At 41.5% G+C, this 27,146-nt stretch overlaps 1 protein-coding gene across 4 annotated transcripts in view; it reads left to right on the top strand.

The window, feature by feature from the left end:
• The first annotated feature begins 333 nt into the window (after positions 1 to 333).
• The window catches only part of chd6 (chromodomain helicase DNA binding protein 6), an 88,164-nt gene continuing 61,351 nt past the window's right edge, over positions 334 to 27,146 (top strand). For 3 of the 4 annotated variants that reach the window (XM_057845626.1, XM_057845624.1, XM_057845622.1), the window contains exons 1-7: positions 334 to 670; positions 16,561 to 16,613; positions 22,108 to 22,482; positions 22,565 to 22,757; positions 25,111 to 25,228; positions 25,299 to 25,449; positions 26,613 to 26,762. In XM_057845626.1, the coding sequence (XP_057701609.1) occupies positions 16,581 to 16,613; positions 22,108 to 22,482; positions 22,565 to 22,757; positions 25,111 to 25,228; positions 25,299 to 25,449; positions 26,613 to 26,762 (1,020 nt within the window). In that variant the 5' untranslated portion in view covers positions 334 to 670; positions 16,561 to 16,580. Of the gene's footprint in view, positions 671 to 3,869; positions 5,736 to 16,560; positions 16,614 to 22,107; positions 22,483 to 22,564; positions 22,758 to 25,110; positions 25,229 to 25,298; positions 25,450 to 26,612; positions 26,763 to 27,146 lie in introns of those variants that run through there. The other variant, XM_057845623.1, reaches the window with a different exon arrangement.

Genomic DNA, 27,146 nt, shown 5'->3' with positions numbered 1-27,146 from the left:
ATCGAATCCATCTCGACGTGTGGTTCCCCACACATTTTCTTCTCATTGTGTTTCGCAAATTTTCGGGACTTTTCGAGTTTTTGCATTTTTTTCCTGGTTTTTGTTTCTTATTTTAAACTTCTTACAAGTTTTAACGCAATACAACATAAAGAGACTCAATGCAATTTCATTTCCTGTATATTTTTGGCCACTTCCTTTTCATGATATGTAATGATATAGTTCGACAAGTACGTTTAACTCTTGGCTGCCATTGACAGCGATAGACCTCCAATCGAATTGGACTTTGTCTCGACTCCCAAAACTCTTATGGGGGCCATTTTGCCTGGTCTAGTACAACCGTGGAGATGTCATCTCCCTCCCGGGCTCCACATCCATCCAGCCAGCGTGCACTTATTTTTGGGTGGATGTGGATCCCACCACTGATGCACTCCTCCTCCTCCGCCTCCTCCTTTCCGTCCTGCCCTCCTCCCCATCAGCCTCCCTCCCTCCGCCCGCTCATTTTTTATGCATTTTTCCTAACTGTCATGGCGATTTTGTGTCCTTGGAAATAAGCAGCAGCGAGAAGCAGCGGCGGCGGCGGCGTTCTTCACGCGCTCACCGGACCAACGGAGGAGACCGTTTCGCCGGGCTGCGAGGGAGGGAGCGAGCGTCGCTGCGGCCGCCGGAGCTGGTGAGTACCGCGATTCGGGCTTCCTTCGTCGGCTCTGTTCGTCGGCGGCGTCGGCGTCGCCCCGGACGGACTTTTTCTCCGAGCTCCACACGTGTAAGGAGGAGGAGGAGGCTGCCGGGGCTGTTTTTACCCCCGCGGAGCTAGGTGGCTAACGCGGCGGGAGCTAAACGCGACCCGGCGGGAGCTCCCTCCGACCCTGCTCGCATCGCTCGCCTTTTCCGCCAATATGACAGACCTCCTCCTCGCGGAGCCACTGCGGTTCGCCTCGCGGTTCTCCCCGCGTCCCCGCGCGCAGAGGCGGGCTAGCAGAGCATTAGCCGCCGCGTCGGCTAGCATCCCTTCCGAGCCACCCGAGCGATGTGGAAGCTAGCTGGCTAGCTTGTTAGCCGACTTCGGCCAAACCTTAACGTTTGTCGCCGCTGTAAAATAAACAAAATAGTCAAATAAACAACCGCGTGGTCGCCCCGCGTCCAGTCAAGCCAAGTCGTCCAGGTGGGAGCGCAAAGATGCCACTTGGATTTTAGGCTAGCGCAGCATCCGAATACTCCCAAAACATACAGAACAATTTCTAAATTTGTCGTAATGCCACCCAAATGGAAAACAATAAGGGTTTTTAACATGTGCGTAAGATTTTAAAGGTGAATAGGTTTACACCAGCAACATCCGATTGCCCTTTTTTCTTTCTTTAAAGATGAGTGATTTTCTCAGAAAAATGTCAAAACTGCCATTGACTGCGATAGACGTGAACCGTCCAAATGGATTAGACATATATGGGCGTCAATGGCACGAATTTTAAAGAAACACTTTTAATGGATGTCAGTCTACTCTATCAGATGTCTTTTGTAGAGGGATTTTTCCATTTAAATTAGTGTTGTATCGATTCCGACATCCGACTGTGTAGTATTGTCTGATCCCGATACTGTATCGCTATCTCGTTTAAAAATATACATATTTGATACTAAATTACTACATACTACATACTTTAATGTAAAGTCATTGCTATCATTGCTCGGTCAGACACTGCTCGAACCCTGCATGGCTGACATAGATGTAAATAGACGTCCAATAGTGTACCTCATGTCACCTTTGCTCATTAATAAGGGTGTAACGGTACATGTATTTGTATTGAACCGTTTCAGTACGTGGTGCTCGGTTCGGAACGGAGGCGTACCGAACGAGTTTCTGACATAATGTAACCCTTACTTTTCGAGGCTGTGAGTCGATCGGGTTAGAGTTTCTTTGTGTACATTATATTTACTCCGTCTTCTCTAGTATAATGAGGACCAACACGGTAGGACAGTATAACCCAGAAACGTCAACGGCGCAACAACGTGGCCGCCGCGAGAACGCAGTGAAATGCAGGCTTAAAGTCAATCAGCCAATGCACACCAGTCGCAGTGCGGCCGCGTGTTAGACGCGTCCCAGAAGCGGCTCAACGTGACGCATGCGAAAAGAACGCCAGATTTTATTATTTGACGCGAGACGCGACCCTCCTGCGTCAATACTACTAACAGTAGCTAGGCTTGGCAGGACTGGAAGTCACTCGTGTAAAAATACGGTGGATCCGGTCGATTTTCAAACTAATATGCAATCATAACCCACTTTTTGAGTCCATCAGATCTCTTGAGTGGTAGAGCCGGGCACAGTTGACTTGTCTTTGTTGATTTACTGCTGTCTTCTCTGCTATAATAATAACCAACACGGCCCCGTGTTCAATACAAAACCCTCCTACCACAACAAAACAAGTAGGAACTAATATTCACATAGGAACTAAAGTTATACAACATAAAATATACAATATAAATTAATACTACATCACATTTGTAAAATATAAACACATAATAAAATAAATAATAGCCCATTTAAATAAAATAAATTGAAATGAGCTAAAACACCTGTACTTAAATAATAAGAATAATACCCAGATCCTGATTACACAATTAAATTTATGAATTCTGTGTGGCGCTTTGACTTGAGAAAATCCACCAATAAAGCTTTTAAAAGCCGTTCATAAGAAAAAAAAAAGTGTTTCATTGAGCCATTTCATTTGCAAAATACATTTTAACATCTTTGACATTGGGATTGCTTTTCTCTTTAGCACAGGACTTTTTTTCTTCTTTCTTACAGAAAGAAAGCTGACCAATACGTGGGGCCTGAAAGGCAAATTGTTGTTGGATTATCTTTAAATACCCGCTACTTTTTGAGATGAATTCTAGCTTTGTATAGGCTAATGTTCCTATTGTTGAAAGCACAAAAGTGTGTAATAAACAACTAGCACATTTATATTTTGCATTTTGTTTTCTTACTGTACCGAAAATGAACCGAACAGTGACCTCAAAACCGAGGTACGTACCGAACCAAGATTTTTGTGTACCGTTACACCCCTACTCATTAATATTCATGACGTTAGCAACTGTTGCTATGGGGGTCAAACTCTGGTTTATCCTTCATAGTAGATGCATGTAAATAGTGTACGAACTAGATGTTTACTGAGCTAAACCTACCAAGTCCGAAAATGATGTCGCTGGTGCCAAATTCACTGGTAAAGATGTGGAAGAACATACACATTTTCAGTTAAAGAGATGGCTTGACTGTCGAGGGCTGAAAAAGATGGGGGGGGGGAGCACTGGCCTGATCCAGAGGTAGCATTTTTATCGACACCTTTTTCTTGTGTGCATTGCCTTACGAAACTGACAATGACATTCTCCTGTTTCAGCAAGCTATCCTTTACCACTATATTTCCTGTCTTTCTTATATATTCTCTGTCTTACGTCTCTGACTGTTCTTGGGGGTCATTTATATTGCTATTTTTGTGTAGCGATCGCAAATGCTACTCAGTGACAGCCACTGAACACTTTAAATTTTTTCATTAATAACAAATCTTAATTCTATTACCGGTAATTTATTTACACTTCCCCCATACTAAGGTTGTTTCCTTACAACAGAAAAAGTAAAGCTGGTAAATGTAGAGCCTACCTGTAGGCATGAACAGGCTTACTACAAAAAGACCAAGGCCAAACATGGCTTATTTATTTAAACATCTGTATTTTAGAAAAGTAGGCCTACATGACTGTTGTGATATATGAATAAAATTAAAAAAAAATTCCAAGTCATTCATTGTCAGACAAGTAGCACGGCAAAACGCCACGCTAAAAAATAAGTAAAAATATCAAAATGGCTTACCTCTTCGGGGCAGTATTGTCGATCTGTCGGACCATGGCCCCCAACAAAATGTTTAATGCATATGAAGCTGAATGGCTTCACCTTGCTGGTGTTAAACTGGTCTTTTGGACGTCCGCAAAAGTTAATCCATTGTTTACAATTTTCAGTGTTGGGAGTAACGCCGTTATAAATAACGCCGTTACGTAACGGCGTTATTTTTTTCAGTAACGGGGTAATCTTAACTAATTACTTTTTCCGCCGTTACAACGCCGTTACCGTTACTGACGGTCAAAAGCGGTGCGTTACTTACTCTGAATAAATTGAAGAAACTACCAGCCGTGTTGAGTCGACTCTCTGCTCTGTTGATTTATCATCCAAGACTGGGGGTGCGTTCAGGTTCGAGAATAGCGCACGTACTTCTGACTCCAAGCTGTTTGTCCCTGCTCATTCAATTAGACAATGCTTTCCAAAGTTTGGTAACATTTCTGTGTTTGCTACACCTGATGCTAGCCTCGTTCCCATCTCCCACTGTCAGCCAGCAATAATTCTGTTTCCATCTTGAGGACGGCAGACGCTTTGAAGGTGACGTGAATTGTCGGGAAACGAGCCTACCTGAATGCATCCCCTCGAGAGATGCGATGGAAGTGATTGTGATTGGCTGAGGGTTAGAGTCATGTGTCGTGGTAAGCCAATCAGAGCCGGTGATTTCACAAGCAAACCGGAACAGTGCGTGCGGCAAACACACCCACGCAAAACAGATGCACATGGTTGGGATGGCGGAGCATTCAGAAGAAAAATTGTCCTTTATGAGGTGGAGATATAGACACTATTTCAAGTTTGTCGAAATTAAAGGAAAGAATCTGCATGTAATGTGTAATTTATGTCCCGGGGCAAAGCTTTTGTCGACATCTGTGGTAAGCAATTCAAATCTGCTGAAGCACCTAACAAGTTAACTCCCTGTCTGTTCTTCTCTATTCCACTGACTTGAATACTGCTCGGAAAATTTCAAATTCTTTGACATATAACAAGTTCTTTTTAAAGTAACGGGAATAGTTACTTTCCCTGGTAACTAGTTACTTTTACTATAGAGTAATTCAGTTACTAACTCAGTTACTTTTTGGAAGAAGTAGTGAGTAATGTAACTAATTACTTTTTTAAAGTAACGTGCCAACACTGACAATTTTTCCTCTCTGAGTTTTTGGCTTCAGGAAACGTATGAAGAAAACATCCTTCATATGTGGTCGTTTCTACAAGTTCCGTAGCAGCAGTGTTTACTCTTTTTTTGAAAGATTACCAGCAGAAAACGAGCATTACTAGCATTGGTTGCAAGCGTGCTTCTATGTTGACCCCCTTCCGGTTCACGATGGTGACGTCACGCAGCCTTGCGGTCTAAAAATAGCATTCTTGCAGTACGCTATTCCACTTCAAATGGATTGGACGTTTACTAGTGATAAACTCATTTCAATTGACTGAAAGGGTATGAAAAGACCTCTTGTCGCCCCTACCAAAATGGAAGATAGCTTGCCAGCCTGTTAGCTGACTCCGGCAAAAGGTTCACATTTATCGCCGCTGTAAAATCTGTCAAACAACCAATTGAGTGCATGGTCGCATGAAGCCTTCCAGGTGGGAGTGGGAAAATGCCACTTGGATTTTAGGCTGGCACAACAACTGTAACCTCCCAAAATGTACACAACAATTCTTAAAATAAAAAAAACAAAGTATTTTATCCAATGTGTAAGATTTTAAAGGTGAATATATTTACACCAACGGCGTGAGATTGACATTTTTTTCCCTTTCTTTTAAAGATGAGTCCAGTGTTTTTCTCTGAAAAACGTGAAAACTGCCTCTGTGGATTGTCCAAATGAATTGGACATCTATCGGAGGTGTCAAATTGATCTTTTTGGTAAGACCTGTAAATACACCATTGTAAAAATCCAATCTACAAAAAATGAATGCATAGATCAGTTTTTCCCAAGTCTTGTTTAGACAGACGCCTCTTAAATCCGGTAAATAATTTTAGCTGGTAATGAGCAGACTTGGTGATAAACTTTAAATGGTTGTCCAAGTTGCACGTGTACAATGTGCACCCACAGGATTGTGTGTGTGCTTGTTATTGTGTTGCGTGAGATCTAGAGACTTACCGTAATTTTCGGACTATAAGCCGCTACTTTTTTTCCTCCTTTTGAATCCTGTGGCTTATAGTCCAGTGCGGCTTATTTGTTGATTTATTTGGGTAAATAGGTATTATTATTTATTATTTATTATACTGCTGCAAATAAGTATTTGAACACCTGTCTATTAGTTAGAATTGTGAGCATCAAAGACCTGTTACTAGCCTTTAAAAAGTCCACCTCCACTCCACTTATTTTCCTAAATAGGTGGAGTGGAGGTGGACTTTTTGAGATGACTTTTTGACCTGTTTAAGGCAGTTAGCTGCATATAAACACCTGTCCACCCCACACTGTCCAAAGACACCAGAGACAGAATTGTAGACCTCTACAAGGCTGGAAAGAGTTACAGGGCAATTGCCAAGCAGCTTTCGTCATATGCAGTGTATCACAAAAGTGAGTACAACCCTCGCATTTCCGCAGATATTTAAGTATATCTTTTCATGGGACAACACTGACAAAATGACACTTTGACACAATGAAAAGTAGTCTGGGTGCAGCTCATATAAAGAGTTGATTTATTTTCCCCTCAAAATATAGCCATTAATATCTAAACCCCTGGGAACAAAAGTGAGTCCACCCTTTAGAAACTACATCCCTAAATGTCCAAATTGAGTACTGCTTGTCATTTCCCTCCAAAGTGTCATGTGACTTGTTAGTGTTACGAGGTCCCGGTGTGCATATGGAGCAGGTGTGTTCAAATTTGTAGTGCAGCTCTCACACTCTCTCATACTGGTCACTGAAAGTTTCAACATGGCACCACATGGCAAAGAACTCTCTGAGGATCTTAAAAGTCATATTGTTGCGCTACATGAAGATGGCCAATGCTACAAGAAGATTGCCAACACCCTGAAACTGTGCTGCAGCACAGTGGCTAAGATCATCCAATGTTTTAAAAGAGCAGGGTCCACTCAGAACAGGCCTCGGGTTGGTCGTCCAAAGAAGCTGAGCACACGTGCTGAGCGTCACATCCAAATGCTTTCTTTGAAAAATCGTCACAGGAGTGCTGTCAGACTTGCTGCAGAGATTGAAGAAGTGTGTGGTCAGCCTGTTAGTGCTCAGACCATACGCCGCACTCTACATCAAATTGGTGTGCATGGCTGTCAACCCAGGAGGAAGCCTCTTCTGAAGACTGTACACAATAAAGCCCGCAAACAGCTTGCTGAAGACTTGTCAACAAAGCACAAAGATTGCTGGAACCATGTCCTATGGTCTGATGAGACGAAGATAAATTTGTTTGGTTCCGATGGTCTCAAGCGTGTGTGGCGGCGACCAGGTAAGGAGGGCAAAGATCGGTGTGTCATGCCTACAGTCAAGCATGGTGGGAATGTCATGGTCTTGGGCTGCATGAGTGCTGCAGGTGTTGGAGAGTTACATTCCATTGAGGGAAACATAAACTCCAACATGTACTGTGAAATACTGCAGCAGAGCATGATCCCCTCCATCCGGAAACTGGGTCGCAGGGCAGTGTTCCAGCATGACAATGACCCCAAACACACCTCCAAGATGACCACTGTTTTACTGGAGAGGCTGAGAGTAAAGGTGATGGACTGGCCAAGCGTGTCTCCAGACTTGAACCTAATAGAACATCTTTGGGGGATCCTCAAGCGGAAGGTGGAGGTGCTCAAAGTCTCAAATATCCGGTACCTCCGCAATGTCGTCATGGAGGAGTGGAAGAGCATTCCAGTGGCAACCTGTGAAGCTCTGGTCAACTCCATGCCCAGGAGAGTAAATGCAGTTCTGGATAAGAGTGGTGGCCACACAAAATATTGACAGTTGATATGTTGTATGTTAATATTAACAACTTTAACTAAGGGGTGTACTCACTTTTGTTGCCAGGGGTTTAGATATTAATGGCTATATTTTGAGTTATTTTGAGGGGAAAATAAATTAACTATTATACTAGTATACGCTGCACATAGACTACTTTTCATTGTGTCAAAGTGTCATTTTGTCAGTGTTGTCCCACGAAAAGATATACTTAAATATCTGCAGAAATGCGAGAGGTGTACTCACTTTTGTGATACACTGTAAGATCTGACGTTGGAGCAATTATTAGAAAATGGAAGAGAGTTAAACATCCCTGTCAGTCTCCCTAGATCCGGGGCTCCATGCAAGATCTGCCTTGTAGGGTCTCAATGATCCTAAGAATGGTGATGAATCAGCCAAGAACTACACAGGAGCAGCTGGTCAATAAATTGAAAGGAGCTGGGACTACCCGTTCCAAGGTTACTGTTGGTAATACACTAAGACTTCATGTTTTTAAATCATGCATGGCACGGAAGGTTTCCCTGCTTAAACCAGCACATGTCCAGGCCTGTTTTAAGTTTGCCAATGACCATTTGGATGATCCAGAGGAGTCATGGGAGAAAGTCATGCAGTAATATGAGATCAAAATGGAACTTTTTGATCTTAATTCCACTCCTAGTGTTTGGAGGAAGAAGAATGATGAGTACCATCCCAGGAACACCATCCCTATTCCCTACTGTGAAGCATGGTGTGGTAGCATCATGCTTTGGGGGTGTTTTTCTGCACATGGGACTGGACCACTGCACTGTATTAAGGAGAGGATGGCCAAGGCCATGTATTCTGAGATTTTGGGGAATAACCTGCTTCCCTCAGTTAGAGCATTTAAAATGGGTCGCGACTGGGTCTTCCAACATGACAATGGCCCAAAGCAGACAGCCACAATAACCAAGCAGTGGCGTCATAAAAAAGCATATCAAGGTTCTGAAGGGGCCTGGCCAGTCTCCAGACCTAAACCCAATAGAAAATCTTTGGAAGAAGCTCATACTCTGTGTTTCTCAGTGACAGTCCAGAAACCTGATTGATCTAGAGAAGATCTGTGTGGAGCAGTGTTGCAAAATCCCTTCTGCAGTCTGTGCAAACCTGGTGAAAAGTTACAGGAAAAGCTTGACCTCTGTAATTGTAAACAAAGGCTAATGTACCAAATATTGACATTCATGTTCTCAGGTGTTCAAATACTTATTTGCAGCTGTATAGTACAAATAAATTGTTTAAAAAAAGATCATACACTCTAATTTGTTTTTTTATTTTATTTTAAAGATTGTCTCTCACAATGGAAAAGCACCTACATGAAAATTTCAAACCGATCATTTCTAAGTGGGAGAACTTCTACAAAATCGCAGGGTGTTCAAATACTTATTTTACTCACTGTATGTCAGAACTGCATGTTAATTAAAAAAGTGTGTGTTACTGGTAATGCACAGTACAGACCAAAAGTTTGGACACACCTTCTCATTCGTCCGTTTTATTTATTTTGTAAGGGTGTTACGGTACATGTAATATTATTGAACCGTTTCGGTAAGTGGTGCTCGGTTAGGAACGGACGCGTACGGAACGAGTTTCTGACGTACTATAACCCTTACTTTTCGAGGCTGTCAGTCGTTCGGGTTACAGTTTCTTTGTGTAGATTATATTTACTCCGTCTTCTCTACTATAATGAGGACCAACACGGTAGGAAAATATAACCAAGAAACGTCAACGACGCGACAACGTGGCCGCCGCGAGAACCCAGTGAAACGCGGGCGTTAGAGTCAATCACCCAATGCACACCAGTCGCAGTGCGGCCGCGTGATAGATGCGTCCCAGGAGCGGCTCAACGCGACGCACGCGAAAAAAACGGCAGTGTTTATTATTTGACTCGAGACGCGGCCCTCCTGCGTCAATACTACTACCGGTAGCTCGGATCGTTATGTTGGATCCGGTCGATTTTCAAACTAATATGCAATCGTAACCTACTTTTTGAGTCCATCAGATCTCTTGAGTGGTAGATCGGGGCACAGTTGACTTGTCTTTGTTGATTTACTGCTGTCTTCTCTGCTATAATAATAACCAACACGGCCCCGTGTTCAATACAAAACCCCCCTACCACAACAAAACAAGTAGGAACTAATATTCACATAGGAACTAAAGTTATACAACATAAAATATACAATATCAATGAATACTACATCACATTTGTAAAATATAAACACAAAATAAATAATAGCCCATTTAAATAAAATAAATTGAAATGAGCTAAAACACCTGTAATTAAATAATAATAATAATACACACATCCTGTTTACACAATTAAATTTATGAATTTCTGTGTGGCGCTTTAACTTGAGAAAATCCACCAATAAAGCTTTTGAAAACCGTTCATAAGAAAAAATTTTTCATTGAGGCATTTCATTTGTAAAATACATGTTAACATATTTGTCATTGGGATTGCTTTTCTCTTTAGCACAGGACTTTTTTTCGTCTTTCTTTCAGAAAGAAAGCTGACCAATATGCGGGGTCTGAAAAGCAAATTGTTGTTGGATTATCTTTAAATACCAACTACTTTTTGAGCAGAATTCTAGCTTTGTATAGGCTAATGTTCCTATTGTTGAAAGCACAAAAGTGTGTAATAAAAAACTAACACATTTATATTTTCCATTTTGTTTTCTTACTGTACCAAAAATGAAACGAACCGTGACCTCAAAACCGAGGTACGTATCAAACCGAGATTTTTGTGTACCGTTACACCCGTATTATTTTCATGACCATTTCCATTGTAAATTCTAACTGAAGGTAATAAAGCTATAAATGAACACATGTGGAATTATGTGCTTGGCAAAAAAAACCGTAAAATAACTAAAAACATGTAATGTATAATATTCTAGTATCTTTAAAGTAGCCACCCCTTACTCTGATTACATTTTGCACACACTTGCCATTCTCTTGATGAGCTTCAAGAGTGAGTCACCTGACTTCACAGGTATTCTTTTTCCGGGTTGATTAGTAGAATTTGTTGCTTTATCAATGGGGCTGGGACCTTCATTTGTGTTGCATTGAAAACTTTTGGCTTGTACTGTATGTGCGTGTGTGGTTCTTGAGTTTGTGCTGCTGTCTACAACTTCTTATCGTGTGCAATTGTTTTTAATGTGTGAACTGGTGTTGCGCAATATGGGGAAAGAAAAACCAACTTATTACGATATTATGGAGCGTTTTATATCACAATATTGATAAGCCATGATATAATACATTTTAAATTATTTTGTGAAAATGATATCACAATTATAAGTTTCTGATACCCCCCACTTAATTTTGGAATTGACACAAAGTGACTCGCCACAATAGTGCTGTAACCTAAAACTATCCAGCAGCATCACAATTGCATGGACATCAGGGATAGTTCCTCTGGATTGGTAGACCGGGGTGGTGGTCCCCATTTTTTAAGAAGGGGGACCGGAGGCCGAAGGGTGCATTACTGCATTCCAATTATAGAGGGATCACACTTCTCAGCTTCCCCAGTAAATTCTATTCAGAGTTGCTGGAGAGTAGGTCCATTGGGAAGTCGAATCTCCGATTCAGGAGGAGCAGTGTGGTTTTCATCCTGGCCGTGGAAAGGTGGACCAGCTCTTGGCAGGGTCCTCAAGGGTGCATGGGAGTTCGCCCTACTGGTCTACATGTGTTTTGTGGATTTGGAGAAGGCGTTCGTCCGTGTCCTTCGGGGAGTCCTTTGGGGGGTGCTTCAGGACTATGGAGTACCGAGCTCCTTGGTAAGGGCTGTTCGGTCCCAGTATGACCTGTGTCAGAGTTTGGTCCGCATTGCTGGAAGTAAGTCGAATTCATTCCCAGTGAGGGTTGGACTCCGCCAAGGTTACCCTTTGTCACAGATTCTGTTCATAATATTTATCGACAGAATTTGTAGGCGCAGCTGAAGCGTTGAGGGGGTTGGGTTTGGTGGCCTACGCATTGCATCTCTGCTTTTTGCAGATGATGTGGTGCTGTTGGCTTCATCAAGCCGTGACATCCAACTCTTACTGGAACAGTTCGCAACAGAGTGTAAAGTGGTTTGGATGAAGGTCAGCACCTCCCCATTCGAGACCATGGTCCTCAGTGGGAAAAGGGTGGTGTGCCCTCTCCGGGTCGGGGATGAGATCCTGCCCAAAGTCAAGTATCTTGGGGTCTTGTTCATGAGTGAGGGTAGGAGGGAGCAGGAGATCGACAGGCGGATTGGTGCAGTGTCTGCAGTGATGGGGAAACTGCACTGGTCCGTAGTGGTGAAGAAGGAGCTGAGCCAAAAGGCGGAGCTCTTGATTTACCAGTCGATCTACGTTCCTACCCTCAAAGAACAAGATCACGGATACAAGCGGCCAAAATGAGTTTCCTCCGGGCTCTCACTTAGAGATAGGGTGAGAAGCTCGGTCATCCCGAAGGGACACTGTGTCAAGCTGCTACTCCTCCGCATTGAGAGGAGCCAGTTGAAGTGGCTCGGGCATCAGGTTCGGATGCCTCCTGGAAGCCTCCCTGGAGAGGTGTTCCAGGCATGTCCCACCGGCGGGAGACCCCGGGGATGACCCAGGACACGCAGGAGAGACTCTCTCTCTCGGCTGACCTAGGAATGCCTTGGGATCCCGCTGGAGGAGCTGGTTAAAATGGCTAGGGAGAGGGAAGTCTGGACCTTCCTGCTAAAGCTGCTGCCCCCGCGACTTGAACTTACATTAAGAGAACACATATGTTTTCTTGTTTATTTTGGAGACTTTTGGCTGGGAGTGAAGGCGTACGTCCTTACGGTTTAATCCATTGGAATTAGAGCTGAAACGAATACTCGAGCAACTCGAGTAACTCGAGTTTAAAAACTGATCCGAGTAATTTTATTCACCTCGAGTAATCGTTTATTTTGACAGCTCTAAGCATCACGTTTTGCTCGGACTACTTTTAATGCGGGACAACGCGCTGATGTCACGTGCGTAGAGGAAGAAGCAAAAAAAAAAAACTTACTGCAGCCGACAACCGCTACAAACGACGCCGACGTTGCTAAATTCTAGCCCGCTCATGCTACGTTAGTTGCAGGTGGCGTCCAGTGAGTCTCATAGAGATCACATGTATGTTGAACTAGATGCGCAATGACAGACTAGGCCGCGTCTGGGCAGCGTTAGCAAACAGCCGCCATCTTAAAGCAGTAGAGCGCTAAGCGCTAATAAAGAGCGCTAAACGCTAATATACTGTATAAGATTAACGTTACTGTCACTACTAGCTCACCTTACGTTAGCACTGCGGAGGGCAAGGTTTCAATTAATTAAGACCGCTTTCGATGCGTGGCTAACGTGTCTTACATACAGGCTATAACATAACATAGCGTTGTGGAGTGATGAGGGTGTCAAATAAAAACTCAATAATGCTAACTATCAATTTTAGCTCAGTAATCATTGCTGGATAAAACACCAAGTAGCACTAGTCCCTGATGTGCTCCAATACAGCCTGTATCATACATTTATTTTGAACAGTGCAAAAACTCAAAATCCTATCAGGACTTACAGTTTAGACTAACTTAAAACTTAACTAGAACTTAAAAATGGCTTGACACAAATAGAAATTTAATTGAAAAACGTGGGAAAAAATCCTAACTTTTAAGTGATGTGTGTTATCAAGCGTAAAGGCATTTTTAGGTGTGTTTATATATATATATAATATATAATATATACTTTTTTAAAAATAAGATCTAAAGGTTTTTTTGAGTGAAAACAGTGAATTAGTCATTTTTTAAAATTCTAGTTACATCTGAGATGCAATTGTTGGCTGTTTTCAACAATATACATAAAAAATAAAGACATTGATTGACTGAAAATGATCAAATGTCTTGTTTTCTCATGTATATCTATAATTGCTCTTCACCTAAAAATATATTTGTTTTATCCGATTACTCGATTAATCGATAGAATTTTCAGTCGATTACTCGATTACTAAAATATTTGATAGCTGCAGCCCTAATTGGAATCCAGTTGTTTTTCGGCTTCTGAAAGGGAAAGAAGCCCATTCGTACTGATAAACACCTGGGGTACTTCTTATCCAATTTAGAAACTCCATCGGTACGTGGCTTCACCATTTTTGACTTCCACAGCTTGTTGATCCTTTTCTTCTTCTTCCGTAATGTTTTATGCCAGTTGGCGATGTGTAATCTATCAAATTAACCAATTAAAGGATTAATGAAGAGTTCTACTCTAGATTGTATTACTTGATGGAATCTCAAAACTTGTATAACCCCAAAAAAAAAATCTAATTTTTGAGTTACCACCATAGCAGCACCTTAGCAACAGGGATGCTCCTCGCTGTCAGCTCCAGCCTGATGACGTCATTTACAGAACGCCTCGCAGCACTCCATTTGTGTTATTTCACAACAATTTTCAACAATTTACCCGTGAGATTCATCATGCCATGTCGATGTGTAGCGATAAATTGCTCACATGAAGGATTGACTTTATTAATAGCCCCTCAAAAAATCTTTAGCGAGGATTTGGACATCGTTTGTGAGAGTGGGTTACTGTTTAGGAGGCAGTTTGCGAAAGGTCAATTGGCTAACTATTGAGTGGAGATAGGGACGTCTTGAGGCTGATTCGGGCTACTACTACTATGCATAAATATAGCAAGTCAACGCAAATGGGGCACCATCTGCTAGCCAAAATGTGCATTGCAGGAACATGTCTATTCATGGCGATAATGACGATAGACATCAAAAATATCAACACAACTTTTTATATTGTTTATGTGATACATATCGTCACATCAAACAGCACAAAAATCAACGTAGTCCAATTGTTAACATAAAGAAATATTTATGACTGAATGAAATAATTGCATGTTATGTAGAAAAATAGGCAGACTTTATGTTGACCTGTGTGGGGAAAGTTAAGTCCTTCAGTGCCAATGTCTTATCATCTAGCGTCCAATCATCCATGTTCTATGAAATGAAATCAGTTTATCACTAGTAGACGCCCAATCCATTTGAAGTAGGAGACAGCAAATGAATATTCGCCCGTATGTAGCCAGCCCACAAACTTCAGATGGATTGTATGTCAAAGCGCCATCCATGGCAGACAATGAGTAAGATGCTTGACATTGATAAGTAATCTTCAAAAAATCGGTTTTAGCGTATCTGACTCATCAATGGATTGACTTTAAAGGGTATGACAACACCTGGGGAAATGCTAATATTCGATTATTTATCCATAAACACATGCATTTTGGATTCATATCATGCCACTTCATGCAATTACACACATCGCAACACCAAGAAAATGATAGAAATTTGGATCGATTGTCAAGCTAAAAGGACCCGCCCCCGAGATCCCGGAAATCTAGCATATTGTGTGCGTGACGTCACGACAAGGAAACAACCGGCTCAGTGCTTAGTACTGACTGGTGGCGATGATGGCGGACAATTTTGTTTCTAGTTGCAGCGATGAATTAGACGTAACGAACATTCTTCTAATGGTGACGAGGAGAGTTATGAACCTTTCTTTGGTGTTTTGGGTTACCAATTTGAGCCCAAACGAAAGCCATTGCAGCCTAATGAAAGGATCATTGAGGGGAGCAATCACACTGATGAAACACCGGCAACATATCTTGTGGGAAACACCGAATGGTTTGTTTTGCATTTCTTTTTGTGAAGCTGATACACCGTGACCGCAAAATAATGTAATGTATAGAATAATTATCATTTATTGTGCTATCATAGGTTTTCGCTCTGCCAACAGACACAAATATGAATTAGATTAGAGGATTTGTTCTATATATTTTACGAGCGATAATTTATACATGTGTCCACTCTTATATCCAATGCGTGATATGTTTTTATTATATAAGAGTACTCACTCTGGCCATTTCGAGCTTGGCTGCTCCGCTCCTTTGGTTAGCCTGGGGTGGTCTCATCAGAACCAGTCATCGTCCTCTTTCTTGATATCTCGGGACATTTAGGTGGCTGCGTGTGTATGGTGGACACCACATCTTCTTTTATCAGCAATTTCTTAGCAAAACCTAATTTCATTTGTCCATGGTTCGAATAGCTCTCAGGTGTAAAATGCGCACCACACAAAACCGTGCCGGAGGCTGGGTCTGCAAAATTAGCCCTCTTAGCACGGACAAACTTTACTCATTGTCTGCGTAGTCCAGCTCTATTTCTCGTGTTCGGGAACTCATGGGTACTACATTGCGACAAATGGCTATTTGTAGACCACATAGCATGACAGGTTTGAACCATTTTAGCGATTTTTTTTGGATAAAACACGAACGCAACTCTCTCGTCGATAAACAACGATGGCACCTGCCTCGACCTTTCGTTTCCTTGTTATGACGTCTCCGCCCCATTCGGCTGTTTCCGGAATACTTTCGGAAATGTTCGTAATTTTCGATCTATTTTCGATAATTGCTCATGAATGTGATTTATTTTTTTGTTAACTTTATTAATATTTGTTAATCTTGCCACATAACGGTTCTATTGATATCTCACAGCCCCTTAGTGTTTTAATACCCTTTAATAGGAACATCTCCAAAAGGAAAAAGAAAATGGGAACATCTTCCCTACCAACATGGGATGTTGGTAGGGGGGACGAACGCTCTTTTCATGCTTCTACCATCAATTGAAATGAGTTTTTCACTTGTGGACGTCCAATCCATTTGAAGCAGGAGGGTTGGCCGAAAACAAACATGCACTGCCAACCCTCCCACTTCAAATGGATTGGACATTTAGTGCCGTCTAGGGCAGGTAATGGGTGTTTTTGTGTGTGACAGATGCAGTGACGTGGTCGAAGATGAAAATCCACAAGAAGGACAAGCAGCAGCAGGTCAGTCATCCTGTCTCTCGCATGCCGAATAAACACTAAAAATAAAAAATAAAAGGTTTTTTTGTATTAAAAAAATAATCAAAAATTTTGAAATCAATTTATAAAGAAAATATTTACTGTTTCTCACCCTTTTTAATACAACTAAAGAAATAAATGAGAAAAAGGAAGAAAAACAGGATTTTGGAAAAAAAAAAAAAAAGAATTTTTACAGATTTTTCCTTTTTTCAATTAAAAAGCAAATAAACGATTTAAAAAAAGAAAAATTTATATACATAAATATATTTTTCTGATGTTTTCCTTTTACTAAAAAACGACAATTTTAAGATAAAAACATACTTTTTTCCCCAACTTTTTTTTTAAAAGGGATAACAGAAGTGAAAAAGAATACAGTGCCTTGCAAAAGTATTCGGCCCCCTTGAACCTTGCAACCTTTCGCCACATTTCAGGCTTCAAACATAAAGATATAAAATTTTAATTTTTTGTCAAGAATCAACAACAGGTGGGACACAATCGTGAAGTGGAACAACATTTATTGGATAATTTAAACTTTTTTAACAAATAAACTGAAAAGTGGGGCGTGCAATATTATTCGGCCCCCTTGCGTTAATACTTTGTAGCGCCACCTTTTGCTCCAATTACAGCTGCAAGTCGCTTGGGGTATGTTTCTATCAGTTTTGCACATCGAGAGACTGACATTCTTGCCCATTTCTTCCTTGCAAAACAGCTCGAGCTCAGTGAGGTTGGATGGAGAGTGTTTGTGAACAGCAGTCTTCAGCTCTTTCCACAGATTCTCAATTGGATTCAGGTCTGGACTTTGACTTGGCCATTCTAACACCTGGATACGTTTATTTTTGAACCATTCCATTGTAGATTTGGCTTTATGTTTTGGATCATTGTCCTGTTGGAAGATAAATCTCCGTCCCAGTCTCAGGTCTTGTGCATATACCAACAGGTTTTCTTCCAGAATGTTCCTGTATTTGGCTGCATCCATCTTCCCGTCAATTTTAACCATCTTCCCTGTCCCTGCTGAAGAAAAGCAGGCCCAAACCATGATGCTGCCACCACGTTTGACAGTGGGGATGGTGTGTTCAGGGTGATGAGCTGTGTTGCTTTTACGCCAAATATATCGTTTTGCATTGTGGCCAACAAGTTCAATTTTGGTTTCATCTGACCAGAGCACCTTCCTCCACATGTTTGGTGTGTCTCCCAGGTGGCTTGTGGCAAACTTTAAACGAGACTTTTTATGGATATCTTTGAGAAATGGCTTTCTTCTTGCCACTCTTCCATAAAGGCCAGATTTGTGCAGTGTACGACTGATTGTTGTCCTATGGACAGACTCTCCCACCTCAGCTGTAGATCTCTGCAGTTCATCCAGAGTGATCATGGGCCTCTTGGCTGCATCTCTGATCAGTTTTCTCCTTGTTTGAGAAGAAAGTTTGGAAGGACGGCCGGGTCTTGGTAGATTAGCAGTGGTCTGATGCTCCTTCCATTTCAATATGATGGCTTGCACAGTGCTCCTTGAGATGTTTAAAGCTTGGGAAATCTTTTTGTATCCAAATCCGGCTTTAAACTTCTCCACAACAGTATCTCAGACCTGCCTGGTGTGTTCCTTGGTTTTCATAATGTTCTCTGCACTTTAAACAGAACCCTGAGACTATCACAGAGCAGGTGCATTTATATGGAGACTTGATTACACACAGGTGGATTCTATCTATCATCATCGGTCATTTAGGACAACATTGGATCATTCAGAGATCCTCACTGAACTTCTGGAGTGAGTTTGCTGCACTGAAAGTAAAGCGGCCGAATAATATTGCACGCCCCACTTTTCAGTTTTTTATTTGTTAAAAAAGTTTAAATTATCCAATAAATGTTGTTCCACTTCACGATTGTGTCCCACTTGTTGTTGATTCTTGACAAAAAAAATTAAATGTCATATCTTTATGTTTGAAGCCTGAAATGTGGCGAAAGGTTGCAAGATTCAAGGGGGCCGAATACTTTTGCAAGGCACTGTAAAACCTTTCATGCACAAACTTTTTTTTTTTTTTAACCCTTACAGAGCATTCAATATAAATAATTGGCTGCCACTGACGGCATGAAACGTCTAATCCATTTTGACTGGGACGGGGTGAATAAACGTTCGTCTATAGTGTTTTCCCACGCCGCTAGCTTAGCACGTATGCTAACCACGTCCCGGCTGCCGCAGCAGCGCCAAAACTGCAGAGCCACGCGCTTTTGTCAGCGACGCGCTCTTTGTGTGTGTGTGTGTTATTGATTGTGTGCGTGTGCGACGGCAAGCGGCAGCTGTGCTCACTGGGCTTTCCTTCGTTGGCAGCCACCGCCACACTGCAGCAGGCTGCCATGCGGCTGCGTGCATGCGCGCGTGAGTGTTTACAACGCGCGACGTTCCCCATGCTGTGATCCTGTCAAGAAATTAGTATGCTGCTCATATTTTGCTCTGATTTCTTAAATTATGGATGCAAATTATATCCGGCGTCATCAGCTAGATAGTATAACTCTGGTGGTGTTGTTGTTTTTTTTAATCTGTCTAGGACACTCATTGGCTTCCACTGACTGCACTAAAATGAACATGAACCTTCTGTTGATTTTTGGGAATTTCTGGGTCATTTCCTGTTAATTTTGGGTTATTGAACAAGAAGTGACAAAAGAATAACTCTAAATGAATAGCCTGTGACTCAAAATCAACACGTGACCTTTAAATGCCCCTAAAACCAGGAAGACGGACTGTGAATGCTCTTGTTTGAGTCCCACTGACGGCAGTAGATGTCCAATTCCTTTTGAACGTCAAAAGGAAGGAAACATTTTCGGGCCTTCCGGGGTCATGTTTTCTACATTTTGGATAATTTCTTGTTGATTTTAGGGCATTTCTTGGTCAGAACTTGTTGTCAAGAACTTGAGTCTCTTCCTGTTGATCTTGGAGCTTTTCTGGGTCACCTCTTATTGATATTGGAACACTTCCTGTTGATATTGGAACACTTCCTATTAAGTTGGAGCATATATGGGACTTCCTGTTGATTTCTGATCACTTCTTGTTGATTTGGGGGTGATTTTAGGTAACTTCCTTTTGTTTTGGAGGCATTTGTGTCACTTCCTGTTGATTTTCGGACATTTCTTGGTCACTTCCGGCCTATATTAGGTCGGGTCACATCTAGTTAATTTTGGAGCTTTTTTACGTAACTTCCCATTGATCTGTGTCACTTCTTGTTGATTTGGGGGTATATCCGTGTCCCTCCCTGTTGATGATTTGGAATTAAAATAAATAAGAACAATTCAACCGGTTCTGTCCCGCAATTACAACATTGATATTTCAATAATATTTCAATCAGTGCCCTAGCAAGGGTTAGAGGAAGAACGCACAGGCGGCAACAAAAGGCTGTTGTCATGGCGACCACATGTTTATGTCTGCCTTTCTGCGCAATATCGTGGCGGAGAGACAGTTTCCATGGCAACGGCCCGGATGCCCCTCCTTGTGATGTCTGTCGCTGTGTACGTATGTGTACGTGTATGCGTATGTGTGTGTGTTAGAAATTGACTGAAATATCATCTGGGCACATTTTTATGAAACGGCAACTCCACAAAAAACGTTTAAGACAACAAAAATGGCTAAATAAAACAAGGAAAAACAAATTGGACAAGGCGTACTCCTGAGCCGTCGCCATGGGAACAAACACAGCCGATGTTCTTGTTTGTCAATTGGACTAATGCCCTGTTTGTCGTATTTTAGCTGATAAACAAACGAACAGTGTGGCTAAACCCATACATATCGTTTTAGGTATATAGAATTAGATGCAAAAAGCGTGTGGCGAGCCAATAGGGATGCCCGTTATCACTTGTTGGCCATTTTGCGTCAGGGCCATTAGACAAACAACATTTTTACTGTTAAGAGTAGTGTTGCACTGATACCATTTTTTTGCTGGCTCATGATACCGATTCCAACACCTGGCAGTGGGCTATTGTCCGATGCAGATACTGTACCGATGCATTTTTTCGTGTGTGTGTGTGTGTGGGAGGGGGGGGCGGGGGCAAAAAAAAAAAAAAAAACTTCACTTGAATATAAATTCATTCAAAAGAAATACAGTGGTACCTCTACTTACGAAGTTAATTTGTTCCAGGACTTTGTAAGTTGAAATGGTCGTATGTCGAGCAGGATTTTCCCATTAGAATACATTATAATATCCATTAATTCGTTCCACAGCCCGAAAACCTACACAAAATCCTTAATAAATACTGCTGGTACTATTAAAAATGTCAATTACACATAGAAAAACAAATAAATTATAAAAATTGGAATAATAATATGCGTGTTGACAAATGCTATACTCCAAATGCCTGTGGCCTGGCTACCGGTAGCCGTTTCACTATTATCCGACTCCCTCACGTTCACTTGTCGCATTAGATTTATCGTACCAGTTGGGAGCAACGTGCTTCTGTTTGTTTGATTTTTCTGATAGTCACGTGACTTCACATATAAGCACACTGTCTGTACTTTCTTAAAGGGGAATGAGCATAGCCGAACAACACATAGTCCAAGCGGGCTGAAAAGACTTTAAATTTTTTGTTTCTTAAAATAAATTTACCGACATCTTCAAATACGTCGGTTATCGTGAACCATCTCGGCAACGGCAAATTTTCGGTAAACCAACTGGCTCTACTCGACATACAAACATAATTTGTTCCAGGACCGGGTTTGTATGTCGAAATGGTCATATGCCGAGACGGATTTCTCCTTAACAATACATTGTAATTTGATTAATTCGTTCCCCAGCCCCAAAACTTATAATAAATCATTAATGAATACTGCAGGTACAATTACAAATTGCTATTACATATAACAAAAATAAATAATAAAAAAAATGGAAATAGATAGTCTGAACGGCAGGTGTGGAAGTAGAATAGGGCATTGTGAGGAATATTCTGTCTAATTTAACAATTGCATTAAATTCGACACATGTAAAACAAATTATGAATAAATAAGTAATAAAAATAAGCGTTTTTATTTTCATCTTAACGTATGTGCGAAAGGAGGTCGAATGAGACAGCTGGTGTGGAGGTACAGGAGGATATGGTGAGCCGTGTTTTGTCTAATTCCAGTTCACTCACACACACACCATGCTAATATTTTCTATGATTTCTTTCTTTCTTTTTTTCACCACTACTACCATCTGATCTAACCATCTTGGGACCCATAATGATTTCTCTCACAAGAAAATCTAACATGCTGCCGTCTCGCGGGAAAACAATGAAATTGCGACGCTGTCATAAATTGTCGTAATTCGAGCATGTCGTCATACATCGAGATGGATGACGAGTCAACTTTTACGTTGTATGTCGAAAGAATCGTATGTCAAGGTAACACTGTATAGATTTTTTTCTAATTCTGAAAAATATTCCACATAAAACAGGAAATACATGGAAAGAAATTTATATTTTTTAAAATTAATTTAAAGAAAAAACAAACAAACTGTTTTTATAGATGTTGGGTGGCCTCCTGAAGCACACGACGACGGTAACCTCGCCTGAGCAGAAGAGCAGCACACAGACTTCGCTCCCGGTACTCCCCAGGGGCCACCTCCTTGTGGGCCCCAAGGAGCAGCTCCGTCTTCTGGCCCCCGTGGGGGGGTTGTCCAATCACTGCAAGGCCCCCGCCCTGCTGGTGGCAGCGACCCCGCCGGCCCCGCGACCACCCTCCTCCCTAAGCGAGGAAGATGATGCCGGTGGCGGCGGAAGGGTGAGGAAGAAACGCAAGAAAAAGGAGAAACGGGAATCGCTGGAGGACGACGATGCTGACGCCGCTAAAAAACGCAAGCCGGGCAGGGGGACCCCCATCGATGGAGCCGGCCCCAATAAGGTCACATGACTCGCTTTTCCTATTATTCTGCATTTTTAAATAATTCTTTCATTTAATAAATAATGTTGGTTTTAAAACACAGAAGCGCAGGACCAAAGCACGGGTTGATGCTGACCCGGGGGCTCGGAGCGAAATCCCGCACGGTGCCAGGCGGAAAAACACTTGCACCCCCTCCGTCACTCTTCCGCTTTCCGCGGAAGTGCCTGTTAAGATTCCCGGAAAACGAGGGCGGAAACCCAAGATTAAAATCTTGCCCCCACTTCCCCCACATCAAGGTTTGTTGCTCCAAAAATTACAAAATGCAAGTTTGGTAAAAATTTGTTTAGGAATCCTTCCATTTGTTTTGCGGCATTTACTAGTCATTTCCTGTTGATTTTGGACAATTACTGGTAGGGTTGGGCATAGTTTGAATTTGAACAGTTCCGATTCCACGGTTCGATTTCAGTTCCAAACGATTGTCGATTGAGATTCTTTTAATAGGCAGGGGAAAAAATTGCATAGTTTATATTAATTTCTTCTCGATTATTTTTTAAATTATATGAACTTTCAATTAACTTTGGTATGAATTTCTCACAGGGCTATTTTTAACTTGAATATACAGGTAAATATCAGTCTTTGAACTTGAATATGATTAAGTTTCTTTCCACAGGAGTGCACTTTCACAAAGATATTTATTATTCAAAAGTTCAAAGAGAAAACATCTCCACAAATTATTTTGCCTATGTTTTAGAATGTCTTATGCTGCAGGCATTTATTGTATTGCATCGTTTGTTATAGGTGGTATTTTCTAAAGTTAAGGGCTGACGGGAGTGTTGTATCCCTTTATCTTAAGTTGACTACTTTTTAAGTTTGATTTCTTTCTAAACTTATATATTGTTTATCCGTCCACAAGATGTCACTATTGTAACTCCGGACGCTACAGTTTTTCTTTGGTTCTGCTATGTGCGCTTAGCTACCCCTAGTGGTGAGTTACTGGAAGCAGCAGGCAAAAAACTTCTTACTTTAGTTAAAAAAGAATCCTTGAGGAGTACAGACGCTACACACCTCCTCTGCACACATTGTTGGGAACCCTTGATGAAACAAAATCTGTAAGTTTGCACATTTTAACAGAGGGTCTGATATAATTTTGGTGTGTTTATTCTGTTACTTTGTTGTCATTAATGTGAAGCGAAGCAACATGTTTTTATGTTATGCTAAATTAGCCACTTCATTTGATTTGCTCATAACAGAGCTAGTCTTCATGTGGCGTCTTCATGGTGTTCGGTCGCTATTTTTTCCGGTTGGCGTTCAGGACATCGAAACTTGGAATCGAAATAAAAAAATTCGAACGGTTCCGGGAGTACCGGAGTGTTAGTCCCGGATCACATCAATGCTCGATGGCCAACCCTAATTATAGGTCAGTTTCTGCTAATTTTGAGGCGTTTACAGTTTCTGTTAATTTTTGAGTATTTGTGGGTAACTTCCTATTAATTTTTGGGTATTCCCGGGTTACTTCCTTTTAATTTTGGGTCACTTCCTGTTGATTTTGGGGCATTCCCAGGTCACTTGCTGTTCATTATGAGTCACTTGCTATTTATTTAACACAATTACAGGTCACTTCCTGCTAATTTTGGTACATTAACGAGTCACTTTTAATTTTGGGCATGTGTGAGTAACTTTCTGTTGATTTTGGGCCACTTCCTGTTTATTTGAGGCATTTTGGGGTCACTTCCTGTTCCACGGAATCCGCGGGGTCTTAAGCAGTCTTTAAAAAAAGTCTTAAATCCAATAATTTGGATTTAAGGCCTTAAAATGTCTAAAATTCTCCTAAAGTCTCATTAAAGGTCGTCAATATGACCATGAAAAGTCTTAAAAAATCCATTGACTTCAGTTTTATTTAGAAGATGAATAAACCTCAGTCTTGCTTTTAAACGTTATGATTTTTCAGAACGCTGTAATGTAACTACAAAGCAGAATCTGTGCTACTTGGTCATAATTTATCAAACACCACAGCTATTACTGTGCATGTTGTACAGTACATGTACTGTACATGTACAGTTGTGTGATAACAGCTTACGAGAAAACTTTGAACAGAATCGAATTTCAGTACTTGCATCCATGGGTAAGTGGCCAACGGCCACTGGCTGTAGAGTTTTGAGTGTCTTGATTCACAACAGGGCAAGTCCTGTTTTTTTCAGTAAGTGTATTGCAATGTGAAAGAGCTATGAATAAATGTATATACTTTGCAAGTAATTCCGGGCCTGTAATTTTGCTTCAAGTCCTTTGTACTTTTTTCCGGTATTGATCTGAAATTGTTCTTAAATTGTATTAATTATGGTCTTAAAAAGTTTAATATTTGGCTTATTGAAACCTGCAGAGACCCTGTGGTCATTTTGGGTTACTTGCAATTGATTTTGGCGCAATTACAGGTCACGTCCTGTTAATATTGGGGCATTTGTGAGTCACTTCTTGTTAATTTTTTTTGTGAGTAACTTCCTGTTGATTTTGGGTCACTTCCTGTTGATTTGGGCTATTAGTGGGTCACTTCTTGTCCAATTTGGAGCAATTACGGGTGATTTCCTGCTAGTTTTGTGGCATTCCTGGGTCTCTCCCTGTCGATATGACGTCATACCTTTTTTCATCCGACAGCTACACCTGCCTCGGCCACCCCCATCAGGCAGCAAGCCCAACACCCCAAGAACCACAACCAATCTGGTGTCAAACCTGCTGCTCCCACACCGCCCAAGCAGAGGGGCCGCAAACCCAAGTAAAGACGCAGAGAAAGCGCCGCCACGTGGGGAAAAAAGCAAATTCGGATATTGTCACCTCCTCTGCAGAGATCCCGGCGCTGCCCCGGTGGAGAAGAAAAAAAAGGTTAAGCGGAGAAAGTCGACGGCAGCTGTCCCAGAGGGGGCAGAGAGCGATGACGCCGCCTCGCTGTCCGTCAACACGGGTGGGGAGGACAGCCAGGACCCCCTGGACAATGCGGTGAGCAGGGCAAACGCAACATTTCACCTTTTAACATTCTAACTTTCACATTAAAACGTTGTAAGTTTCTCAAATTTTAATGTAAAATTTAACGTGCTAGTGTGATAAGTAGTGTTGCACTGGTATCTGTACTGATTCGGCACTAAAATGAACAACACGCAGATACTATGAAATTTATACTCTTTGAGATGTAGTGTCCAATTGCTGGTTGACCTATCCAAGATGGCGCCAACTATGAGTTTATCACTAGTCGACATCTAATCCATTTAAAGCGGCAGGGTGAAAGCGAATCGGAGTTCATTCATTAACTGCCAACCCTCCCACTTCAAATTGATTCAACATCTAGATGGCAGACAATGAGTAAATAGCAGCTTATCATTGATAAGGTAAAAATCAGTTGATAAATAAGATACTTATGCCAATGCATTGTAATATCGTTTCAATGTCAATGCATTGACTTTGATGTGAACGTCGCCCCTACCAACATGGCCACCCTGATACCATTTTGCTAGGAGTGTTGAAAGGTCTTTTTTTCATGCTGCTGCTGTGAAATGAAATGAGTTTATCACTATTAGATGCCCAATCCATCACAGACAATAGGATAAGCAGTGTCTGACCAACCCATACTCTTTACATTCAAGTGAGTATGCAGTAATTTAGTATAAAAATACATTCTTTTCTTCCCCCCTCAGATATGTGGTAACGGTACAGTATCGGCATTGGCAGACACCACATGACTGGGTGTCGGTATCGGGAACCAAAAAATGGCGTCGGTGCAATACTAGATAGACTTTGTGGTTAAATATAATAATTTTCTTGTTAAAGGAGATGAGATTCAGGTTTTGAAGTGACAATTTTAGTTTTAATGTGAAAAAAGTGTTTCTATTGTCAACTTCATAGGCCTTGTGTTTTAATATGATGGGTTTCACGAAAACATAAATTTCATGTTTAATATATGTCTAAATAGTATAAATTTCCAACTTGATAAGATCTTTGATACAAAACAAGTCTTTAAAAGATGTCTAAACTGCCTTCAGATAAGGTACACACGAAGATGTTGTCACTGGAAATAAGTGAATTCACTCCTTAATTAGCGTATTTGCGGCGTATACACCACCTCAGAAAGGAAAAATGACCTTTATTTTTTTGTGTCCGGAATTCAGAAGCGACGCTCGGGTCGTCAAGTGAAGCGCAGGAAGTACAACGAAGATTCGGATCTGAAGGTGGTGGACGACGACGGGGAGACCATCGCTGTCCTGGGAGCTGGACGTATCGCCGCACTCAACGCCACCGCGCTGGCCTGGCAAGCCGAGGTACGACAAAACCGCCTCATGTAAGATTTCAAGTGAAAGAAATTAAAGAACATCGTCAATAAATATAATTTTTGGTTTTACGTGAAAAGAAACACTCCCAACAATTAGAGATTGAAAAACACAAAGTTTGGGGTAACTGTTGAGGTTGCGTTTTTGTGTAGCAAAGCAAAATCACCATAAGTGGGAGGGCAAGCAAAAAAATGAAGAAATGTTGATGAACTTCCCGCCTCGAATGGATTGCACGTCATCTCATTTTAGCCTTTCATCACCCATACCACAAGGCCTCGGGGCGCCCATGTTGGTAGGGGCAACGTTCCTATCAAAGTCAATGCATTGACATTCAAATCAAGTCATCACTATCTTATTTCTTTAAAGCAGTAATGC

The sequence above is a fragment of the Corythoichthys intestinalis genome, chromosome 9, assembly GCF_030265065.1.
Source record: "Corythoichthys intestinalis isolate RoL2023-P3 chromosome 9, ASM3026506v1, whole genome shotgun sequence".
Classification (NCBI taxonomy): domain Eukaryota; kingdom Metazoa; phylum Chordata; class Actinopteri; order Syngnathiformes; family Syngnathidae; genus Corythoichthys; species Corythoichthys intestinalis.
This window is presented reverse-complemented; position numbering and strand designations above follow the sequence as displayed.